Source organism: Amia ocellicauda, chromosome 18, assembly GCF_036373705.1.
Source record: "Amia ocellicauda isolate fAmiCal2 chromosome 18, fAmiCal2.hap1, whole genome shotgun sequence".
NCBI classification, from domain to species: Eukaryota; Metazoa; Chordata; class Actinopteri; order Amiiformes; family Amiidae; genus Amia; species Amia ocellicauda.
The window spans coordinates 17,411,666-17,423,357 of NC_089867.1; the positions used below are offsets into that span (position 1 = coordinate 17,411,666).

The following is an 11,692-nucleotide window of genomic DNA, read 5'->3' on the forward strand; positions in this document are numbered from 1 at the left end:
TTTTGAAACAAGACAAACGGCATAGCTCACACTCACACTGCGACTAATAAAATTTAACAAGCCAAGACTAACAGATCAACTGATGTAAAAGACACTATAAATCCACACCTTGTGGTCGACTTTCCTGCTCATTGCCTGCCCTCTGCAGCGCTGCTAGAAATCCAGCCCTTTTCCAGTTGCCTCCTACTGCAACATCACAACATCGATAGGGAAAAATAGCTGTTTAATTATTTAATTTGATCATTACTCCTTTCAAGTTGCCTAATTGAGATGGTGGCGGTAACAAAGTCCAGCAATAAAAATGGGTGGATAAGTGATGTAAGAAGTTTTAATTTAAACATCTTTCTCAGAGTGAAACAGGACAGGATAGAGTGCGTACAAAAACACACACTTATATACACACTTTCCTCTCCATTGCAGTGACGTATTTTGTAGAATGCTGAAACTTTAGAACACTCTTTAGAAGCTTCCCCCCCATACACACCCCTTGGGCTCCTTCCTATCCAAGACTCTGTGAGGGAAACCCTTTAGCTGACACCTCTCAATGGAACCAGATACGCAGTGATATTTACGAGCCGGAGGAGAGTGTAATTTCCTCTCTGCCTCCACAGGTTCCGCTGAAATAACAGCAAAGGAAGCACAATCCTCCAGGGAGATGAGAAAATCAGCTCTGGTCAGGCGGAGGATATTCTTTAAGTTAAAGAGATATTAGGCCTTCATTAGTGCAACTCACACAGTAATTGGGGCTGAAACAATCTTCACAAAGCGGTGCACAGGGACCGAGAGAAATCAACACTCAATGTTTTGATTTTTTTTCTTTTCATTTTGAATCGAAAGAGACATAAAAACCCACCCCTCAAAAAAAAAAAAAAAACTGATGTGAAAATAGTAACACACGTCTTAAGACTGCATGCCTAAAACGGCGCTCGGTGTGATTAGTTTCTCACACTCCTACAGAATAGAATAAGACCCTAAAATAAGTTCAATTGCAGTAGTTCCTGTTTAGTGCCTGACTCATCCGCTGCCTGTTTGCACTGCCCTGCTGGAGGTTGTAGCCACAGTGTCGGGAGCCGAGGGGGCAAACCGGGGGTGTGATGTTAGTCAGTCGTGTCTGTACAGGTCAAGGATTGGTGCCTCCATTACTGAAGGGTGACAGGGCCATCTTCGGTACTTTTTTCATTTTTCTTGTTACATTATTATTATGCTAGTTTTGCTTCTTCATAGAAGTAGAATTTTTACTGCTACTACTGGTGTTACCAGTACATCATATATCCTCCCTAGTCTTCAGTAATAGAATCCTATATTAATTAATTAATTGTATTTATTTATTTTTAGGGGTGACAGAAGAGAAACCGAAGTTGAAACTGCCAACTCACAATTGTTGTGTTCCTAGTGTCACGGTCAAAGTACAAAAAGAACACAGATACAGGCTTCGCCTAGTCCTTCCCTGACCTGCATTCACAGTGCTGGCCTGAGACAGAGCCTCAGTGTCAGGGCTCAGCCTGGGCGATCTCTGTCTGGAGCCTCGGCACAGACATGAAGAGAGGCACAGCCCACCTGCTTCCTGCCTCACATCAGGGGATTCCCACAGCCAGCCCAGCTCGGCAGCAAGAGAGCTCAGAGAGAGCAGAGCCCTGAGCAGGGGCCTGGTCCGCCAGCCTCCACACACAACACGCCGGGCTGGCGCCAAGGACCAACACAAACCGCGTAACCCTGCAAGGTGCAGAACCGGACAAGGACCAACAAGGGTAAATCCTCTGAAAGCCCTCAAGAACTGCCAACAAGCACACAGCCTTACAATACAGTCAACCTCAGAGAAAATAATCATAAAATAAGTTAAAATATTTATTTCTGTATTTTTACCTAAACAATACACTGAGAAAGAGTACACTGGTAGCAGTTGGATAGGTTATTTTATTTATAGATGTACATACACGCATATATATATTGAACTGAGCGAAACAGGATTTGTGTGTGCGTGTGTTTGTCCTGCTCCGGGTGCGCATGTGGAATAGGGAACTCTGTCAGTAGGTCGCCATGCCTACAGGCTAATTTTCTTATTTGAATTATTTTTAACTGATTTGACTATGCCCATGAGGGAGGCTCTTCAGGATGGTGGAGGAGTCATTAGGTACCTAATATTCAGTAACCCCCACCTCTTCCCCATTTGCTTGTTTATTTACACTTTGATTATTCCCTCCATCACAGCTGCTTCCTGCTTGGCATCATCTTACACCCTTCATTTCTTTTTAATATGTTATTATCTCGAAAACACTGTAATTATTATTTTACTTTCATCATTAAATGTGACTATAATATTCATACATTTCTATTTACATGTATACAGTATATATATATATATATATACACATATACACTTGTTTTGTTTGTGTATGGGAATAGATCACATTTTTAAGTGACCATCATATGCTGCGAAATTCCAAGTGATGAACTGAGTTTTTAAAGTTTAGCTTTTTTAATTGTTTTTGAAAATAAGTTAATTCTTGATGCCACCAAACCCAATGAGTCCTGCTGCTCCTTGCAAAGACATCCCTGAAACAATCAGTGCCCATCCCCAATCTTAGGCTTCTATAATCAAGAATTATAAAGAACGCGTTGTTACGTTGTTCCAGAATGCAGCGCCACTATCATTTACAAACCCAGTCTCTTTATCACACACTTCTCTTTGTTATGTGGATAGGTTGTGTTATATTTAGGCAGGGATAGGAATTTTTGACACTTTGCCAAGGGGAGCCTGTGAAACAGTGTTGACACAATTACTGTAGAGCTCATCCTTCAGCAGATACACTGTCTCCTGTCATTGCCAACTGATTTTTTTATTTCCCTTATTTTTTCTGGTTCACCTGCTTTAATTCAGAGGCCTGGAACACCGATGTTTATGTCATGGTTAGACACTATGTGAGCAGCAGAAAGTTGTGACAAATTCACTGTTGATGATCCTCTTTTACAAACAGCACACTATACTAGAGCCCCTGAGATAGGAAGCATAGTGTTTATTTTATTTTTATATATTTATTGCGAGTTTCTCGGTTTGCTTGAAGAAAAAGTTAAGTTGCCCTTGGGACCGATGCAATGTTTTTTTTAATGGCACAAGTTAATTTTGTTTCCTCTATCCTGCGCAATGTAGATAATAAGATATTGACACAAGGAAAAAATGTGCATTTTCACTTCTGGCAGCAACCTCACTGTGCTGCTGCTAGAATCGTGTTGAGACATTCAGAGAAATACTGATGAATTTGCCATGTACATTTTCTTTCTTGCGGTTTGCAATGTGTGGCCCGGGTAAAAGGAGCATGGTGCAGAGGTTTCCTATACTGAGGTGAGCGCCCCTGGCCTCCCCATAGCTTGCCCCCAGAGAGAGAGAGAGAGGGAAGGATACAGTGAGAGAGAGGACAGAGAAAGAGAGAGAGAGAGAGAGAGAGAATGATAAATTGAAAGAGAGAGAAAGACTCAAGAGGCACTAGCCTGTCATACTAAAACCTGTTAACAATCAACCCTTTTGCCTGGAAAGCACGCTTTGCTCTGTAAACGACCACACTTCTGGCACCCCAGTGTGTTTAGGTGTATATCACCTTGTGTTTGTGTATGTAGCTGTGTATGCATGTTTCTGTACCTATGTGTATAAACCGATTGAGTGGCTGTGCGCACGTATTGTAGCTCTATGCCAGCCTGTGTGTGAATGTGTAATGTTTCTGTTTATGCATCTGTGTCTGTCTGTATGTGTGTGTGTGTGTGTGTGTGTGTTTGTGGAGGGGGTTGATGGCTATGTCAGTCAGTGTGTACTGGGGGAGGGGAAGATGTCGAGCCAGGCGAAACCCCACGGCAGTCTCTCCTCCTCCTCCTCCTCCACGCCTCTCAGGAAACCAGTGTTGGGTTCGAGAGAGAGAGCTCAAAGGGGCGTCATCAGAGATTGGGGGGATACATAGACAGCATGAGGAAGAGAGGGGGAAGAGAGAAATAAGGAGAAACTGAAATAGAAATTAAAGGTGAGATGGAAAGAAGGAGAGGTGGGATAAAGAGATAGAGAGAGGGACTGGGAGAGAGGAAGAGAAGAGTAGAAGTGGTGTGCAGAGGAAAAGGGAGAGGCAGAGATTAAGAGAAGGAGCAACGTAGAGAGAGAGAGACCGAGAAAGAGAGAGAAAGGGGGGAAGAAGGAGCGAGAGAAATGAGGGCAGAAGAAAGATCATAAAACTTCTGCCAGACTGGACAAACCCGCTGGGAAAACCTACAGCACGGAGCGCTCACTCCTCGCCACAATCTACTTAAAAGGCAATAAATAACTACCACTACCGGCCACCTCGAGCAAAAAAACATGCCACGTCCAAATAAAAACACGAAGATCAGCAGCAAGGCCTTGAACTGCTCCTCTGCATCTGAAATATCAGTTTGCACATAATTCTGTAATTGCATTACAGACCAGCCAAATGTTTATGAACCACAATTCAGCCACGAACCAGAAAATGACTGGAAATAGACAAGACGGCATGCAAGCTGCTTTCAGTGAGTCGTTTGAGACTTCCTCTCTCGACGTCTGCCTCACGCCCAGAGTATCCTCTGATATGTCACGTAAAAGTATTCCCAGGCCCCCCGATTTCACATAAGTAGCAACTACCCCTCCATTTTGGCCCCAAAAAATTAGTTTTAAAAGTAGTGGAAAAAGACAAGTTCCAGCTTGCGTGTCGCATTTCAGAATGGTGCAGTAGCAGTCTCTCACACCAGACTTAGCAAGTGCTTTCTTTTGGTAGTTTTCTGTGTGCGGCCATCAAATTGTATTTACAGTGTATAGAGACCTATGAACTATGAACACTTGTAGTAGAGGCCTGGACCCAGAGCCGGTGCTACAGAGGGCTCCCATACTATCAAACCTACTGCCCTGGATTGTCGCCATTTCGGCTCCTTCTGTAGCTGGATTTCCTTTTCAGTGACACAGGGGGAAAGGCTGTCTAACAGTCTTGTGGAAAATCTTCTGTGGTTACGAAATGAACTCGCCCTCATCTAGCGAGACCTCTCCCCCCTCGCTAAACTTCAGTCGCACACTTCACCTCTGGTAGCCTGTCCGCAGACCTACACACACTCAGATGGTGTGCTGTTTTATCTGCACCACCGCATGGCAGTTTACTGTACAAAGACGAGTCACCACACTTCCTTTACTCTGCTCGAGCTGGTCCTAAGCAACTGTCTGCAAGGTTTTAATTCTGTCCAGAAAACACAATCTTGCCTCCTATATATATATATATATATATATACACACACACATTAAATAAAGCTCAAAAATATCAGCCAATAAAACACTTTGAAACAATATAATAGATAAAGAAGAAATCCTGTTCTCATAGACTGATTCAGAGATTATAGAAAAAAAATATATATATACAAGGCAGCTTGTGTTTACAGTAACCATGAAGAAAACAGCAGGTAATGTCTAATTCTCCAGGAGGGGATGTATGGAAAATAACAACAGCAAATGGAGATACAAATGTACAGTACAACTGTTAAAGACCCAACAGCAGCTTTGCAAAGAAAAAACAAGGCTTGAAATTACAAATTAACACAAAATTAAACGACAGCTTGAACTAGGGTTGTGCGTTTGAGGTAGCTACATGTCCAACAGCTTTCCCCAAACTGCAATACTAGGGAAGAGCCCATAGCTTGTGTAGTTTGAGTTTCTGCAAGCAGAGGCAGCAGGGCAACAGGCCGCCCGCTCCCACCATCGGAGCAGCACACAGACACAACAAAACAAATAAAAGGGAGACTAATGACTACACCGGCTTTAGGTCAAACCAGACCTCCAGTTAATGCACAGTTAGCACTGGCAGATCATCCTCGAAACACCTCAAGTCAAACAATTCAAAAATGGCATGAATGTAAACCACAGCAAGGCCAAACCAGGATATCCTCCACTGGTTCTGCAAAAGTAGTGCCGGGACTAGACAGCTGAGCCTGTTAATCTTCCTGAAACGTGTACCACTTTCTGACTCGAAACTCTGTCAGGTCTGCCACCGGAAAAGCTTGTAAATGTGACTTCATGCATTTAACCTGTAGCGAGCATTTTTGTGTTTTAAACACTTCCACACCACAGTGTTATTATAAAGATAAATCATTAGGGCCTATATTAAAGGCATTAAAAATGTAAGCCCACAAGTTAACTATGGTGCATACAGAGTTTACTGGTGTGACATACATGTCTGGCACAGACCACTTTCAACCTTCAAATCGCTTATTTACACTTGCGCACAGCAAACAAAATAATCATTGAGAACCAGGCTCAGCGGCTAAGTAAGCTACTTAAAAGACCGTCCTTAAAATTAACCCTCACGCCTCCGTATCCACCACTTGATTCACAACACTCAGGCTAGGAAATGACTGCAGCGTGAGCTAATGCTACAAGAGTGAAGCTTAGCGATGGAGTCGTGGAGATGGCTCATCCGTTACTGGAAGCTAACCAGATACAGCCCATGAAATATTTAATCTCTGCCGATAAGGGAGGTCCCAGCTAACAGGGCTGGCACACGGGGAACACCACACAGCAGCTCCACTCTGCTGAACACCACCGCAAGAACACAAACACAATTATGGAGATCAGGGCGGGAAGAGCCAATGAGTTCACATTACAGATTAACTTTTCAAAGCACATGTAAGCCAGGCTAAATCAGAACACCTGGTTTGTTATTATTTTCCTGCTTTAAAAAAATAATAATAATACATCTGAGTTGCGGGTAATACTACCTACTGTATCGGTTTTTCAGATACAGTAATTTGTACTATTTCCTCCCAGCTTGTCAAGCCTGCACTTTAGCAAAAGACTGTACTTGTCTTGTCCACAAATTCAACGTGGTTGGTTTTTAACACAGTATGTATATAAGTGTGTAAGGAAGGACAGAAGTGAAATACGTTGGGAAATCCATGCATTTTTTCCACGTTATAGATAAAAACTCCCACATACAAAGCAAACATGCAGCAGGTCTTAATGCAAAATGACAGAAAGGATTGCTGTTCATTACTCAGCTCACAAAACATCAATTAGAACATAACGGAAGACCAATTGTGTGTCAGGTAGCCCTGTTTTGCCTGAATCTGCAAGTTACTTTTAATTTCTTGCTATGAAACTATATTTAGACAGTGCTTACGCCATCTTAAAATGCAACAACTGTGCTGTCGAAAGAAAAGAGGCAGTGAGAAAACACAATTTGTGAAGTTTAGGAAAACCAGTTGATGTTTTGTAACAATATGTGTCGTGTGTGTGTGGCATGAAACTATGAAAAAACAGCTTTCCTGGCAGCCTCCACATGAGACCCTCAGAGAGACACACTGCTGTGTGTCAGAGCACAGAGCACGCGCAGCCAGAGCGCTGAAGAGCTGAAACACAGAGCTGCGATGGAATCGGTACCGACCCAACTCCTGTGGTGCCCTCCCACACCACTGAGCCCTGAAACTCTCTGCTCAGATCAACATTACACTGCTTTTAGGTTTTAGGTCAGTTCAGTTCAGCCTTTAAGATAGGTGTGACTGAGTAAAGCAATGCTGTCTGCCTGAGTAATTAGCAGTATTATTACTATTAGTAGTAGTAGCAGTACTAGTATTGTAACAGCAGTAGAAGTAGTGGTAATAGTAGACCTTGGGAGCAAGTTCTTAGTAGAAACTATACACAACATAGGTCTGCACTTCAATACAATACAAAAGAAGGTTTCTTCTCAAGTGAAGATGATCTTTTGTGTTGACTCAAACTACTGCAGTGTGTTGAGCAGGCCTGTGATCAGCACTGCCACCTCCCTTTAACCAGGCAGCACGTGAACACAATGCCCTGCAGGGTCAGAGCATGAAACTGCACCTTGAACCCCCACCACACAAACACATACACACGCCCTGCTGACAGCTAGGCCACTGATGGTCTGAGGCCACATACCTCCAGTCCAGACCAGATCCTTTCCTGCTCTCTGGGACACAGCAGGTCCAAGTCCTCCAGCTCTCACAACCAGACTAAATGTTCTGTCGCATCCTCGCCTCTGTCCTACTATTCTGCTTTACTGCCTTCATATACAACATGATCATAAATGTCCTGAGGATTCTCACTCCATGGATGGAAAACACTCGCTCAACTGGGAAAAATGCTAATGTTGTCTCTTTGCCCAGAATGTATTTATTTGCTCGTTTTCTGTATCTGTAATGAGGCCCCTTTAAGACCATCAATCCATAACGCACCACAAGGTACAAAGAGGGATTTAAACACTAATTTTAACAGTAATCTTACCACTGGAGACGAAATTCGACACCCAGGGCAATCACAGATTGGGGGATGTACCTGTAAGATTCCTTTGGACATAAGAGTCTTCAGACTTTTCCCTGTGGAGAGAAGAGAGGGAAACTGTGTTAAAGTGGGCCAGTTTTCTGTGTCCAGTAAAACAGCAAGACAATAAGTTCACAGGTTAGAATGAGATACAGTTAAACGAATCTGACACTTTTGTTCATGATTACATGTGCATGAGGCAACATTTATGCATGCAGACAGTTCGTCATCATTTAAAAGCAGTGGAGTTTTATTCAAAATCAGAACACAAGAAGCAGTATATGGAGTGATTTTTAAAAAGGTCAACAATCAAGCGCAATCAAAACAAACAAACAAGGTATTACAAGCTAATACTCATTGGGTAATAGTGCTGTCATCATGCAGCTAAATAAATACATATAGTCCCTTGACCGCTGACGACAGGAAAAGAAAATGATTGAATGCATACGTGCACTTCTTCAAAACTGCGACGGAAATAAAGCAATAAATGACCGCCGTTTTCCGAGTGATGCTGCGGTGCTGTGTCGGTGCTCAAACTGTCTGCTGCTGTGCAAACTCAAAAAAAAAATCCCTTTTTCCAATAATATAATAAAACAACACGTTTCGTTACGTAAGAACAATAGCCTACTGAGCCGAAAGTGACATTTCGTCTCTTTACTTGCCGTCTGTCCATCCGTTTCCTTTCCAGATCGATACACACTTGCCTACTGCGATCACATTACCAAGTCCAGCAGCTGTCAAAGCACGTCCACGCAACTTTTTGTTTTCCCTCCCCCCTTTACATTTTTGCTTTAACCCGAAACTAGCTGGAGTCGTCTGCGCATCAACCCCCTTCCTGGCTGAAACCACAGTCCAACAACAACAACAAAAGTTGAAATTCAGTTAATCCGTGTACAACAACGTGTTAGTGATGCACGAATGCACGCATCTATCCCACTGCAATCCCGTTTACTTATATAAGAGCCAGTGCGCGTTTCCCCCCGGCTGCCCCTGCCATTGCGCTCAGCACAGTCTCCAAACTCTTCACAAGGAATGGGGGGGAAAGACGTCGTATTTAAGCTGGGTTGTAATTCCTGTGTTACACATCCTTAACACATTCATTCAAAAGTGAGAAAACCCAACACACAAACGCGCGCACTCTTGCAATCGCCTTTCTGGTCGATAATCTATCCAAACGACCCATTCAATCTCAAAACATCGATCCGCACAAATTGCAGCACCCGTCTTACCTTGAGACGTTACCGTTTCGTCCAAAATATTCGTACTGTGCCTTTTTTTGTGTGCAAGGGGGAGGGGGCGCTTTAGCCTTAACTACGGCTCTAAATGCAGGAGGCACAGCTCTACAGCGCAAATCAATTAAAATAGTTAACGCGGGGTAGTCCGCCCTAAACAGCAACAATATGACAATAATGAACACAGCTACAGTAATAACAGTAAGACCATCACTCCCAGCTTACATCTCCCATTGCATTCTCGCCCCCTCGCACCCTGCCGTGCTTTCCTTCAGTTTCCCAAAGTGTCCGTCTGCGGGCTCGGCTGGGAGAGTCACCCCGACTGCCCCTCCAGTCAGACAGCCTTTCTCGCCCAAGCCCCGAAACGACGCGCATTAGCCATCAAACCATTGCATTAGCCATTTCAGACACACACCGCACACATCATCCGCGAAACCATTATTATCCAGACCGGGAAACAAAGCGCATCCGCAGTCCTTCTGCCCGCACACTCCTCTCCCGGTTATCCCAAACCCGACTCTCTCCCGCAGCCCCCCGGTTCCTCCCGTCCTTCGCCGGCTCACACAAGTACTGCTCCAAAGGGTGCACCGTATAGCTGAGGCTTTTTTTCTTTATTCCCCCCCCTCTGTCTCTATCTCGTTGCACTGCTACAACTCCCTAACTTGCACAGTAAGTAAGTCACCCACCAAGTGCCCGACTCCGGGGAGAGGAGAGGGGTTGCGCCCAGCAAGACCCAGCACCCAAATTCAAGAATAGCATCATAAACGTGACTTGAAAGCTTCCACTGTATATACTGTACTTAACGGCATTCAGTGTGCAGCACTGTGCACTCAAAAGAAACTCCGCCACAACACCGGCACTAATAATACTGATATAACACTAATATAAAGAGCAGGACCCACGCTTACCTTTATGCCTGATACTACGCTTCCAGTCCTTAGCCGTCTCCCGTCCGCTGACAAACTGAAACTCGTTGGGGGTCAGCCACTCGCCCCGGTACTTGATCGAGGGTCCCTTGCTTCCCTGGCACAGCTTGTTGATGTACAAGAGCGCCTTGTTCTCCCCGCACTCCACCTCGATGCAGGGCTCCCCGTTGTCGAAGAAAGGCTGGAAATCGGGGATGGACGAGAACCTCTCCAGCATCAAATCCTCCGGGTGGCGGTGGTGGTGCTGGTGCTGGTGGGGATGGTGAAAGGGGAGGCTCTGGTGCGCGTCGTGCAGCCCCAAGTACGCACGGTGGTGGTGGTGGTGGTGGTGGTGGTGGCTGAAGAGCTGCTCGTACGGCGGCGGATGGGGGGTCACCACGGGGATCGCCGCCGCGTTTAAAGGGGCCAGGTACTCGGACTGGCTGAAGCCGGCCAGTGCGCTCTCGTCCCCGTCCAGCCGCTCTTTCTTGATCGCCGGCATGGTGCTGAACGCGACCCGCCGATAGCAAGTAATGAGCAGCTCGTCCGCTCCAAGTTGCTCTCCGGAGTCTCTCCGGAGTTGGTCGCGCCGGTCCGCCCTGTCGGAGTGTGGCCGCCGCCGAGCGTCCGGGTTCACAGGCTGCTCTCCATGCCTCTCTCGCCGGCTCCCCTCGCACTCGCCTTCTGCTCCTGCCAGTGGGTTCAAAGCGACGCTGTCACTGCGGGCGGCGCGGCGCTCCTGCCCACAGCAACTAATCTGACTCTCGCAACTAATACCTGACATCTTGAAGGGATCCCTGCAGCCCTAGACATTATGTTGGTTAAAATACTTATTGATCCCGTATTGACCTAGTCCTGAGCGGGAAGGATTATTTATTTATTTATTTATTTATGTATTTATTTTACACCCACCCTCCCCCCCCCCCCAAAAAAAAAAAAAAAAAAAAAAAAACAGGTACCTTTCAGATTTTCTTTTAATCAGATTTTTTCTTTTCTTTTAAAACAAACACACCAACCGACTTGGCCAGTGCTTTTAATGCAATCTATCACTGCACCGCTGGCTGGAGTCTATACTAGACTAGTACTACTTTTATTTTAGTCAAGGGCGCATCGCCTGGCTGTACCTGTCCTGCGCTGTTTCTACTGCCAAACGACACACATATATCTATATATTTGATAAAGTTTTCATTATCGGGGGTGTACCGTAAATCCCCCCCCCCCCACGCCTCCTTGCCCTGCGTGCCTTGTTT

At 45.0% G+C, this 11,692-nt stretch overlaps 1 protein-coding gene across 2 annotated transcripts in view; it reads right to left on the reverse strand.

Moving 5' to 3' along the window:
• Window positions 1–11,313, reverse strand: part of samd11 (sterile alpha motif domain containing 11) — an 84,751-nt gene extending 73,438 nt beyond the window's left edge. Inside the window, exons 1-2 of one of the 2 annotated variants that reach the window (XM_066691476.1) lie at window positions 10,446–11,313; window positions 8,321–8,361 (exon numbers count right to left, since the gene is read on the reverse strand). In XM_066691476.1, the coding sequence (XP_066547573.1) occupies window positions 8,321–8,361; window positions 10,446–11,226 (822 nt within the window). In that variant the 5' untranslated portion in view covers window positions 11,227–11,313. Of the gene's footprint in view, window positions 1–8,269; window positions 8,362–10,445 lie in introns of both variants that reach the window. The other variant, XM_066691475.1, reaches the window with a different exon arrangement.
• Between the last annotated feature and the right edge of the window lie 379 nt (window positions 11,314–11,692).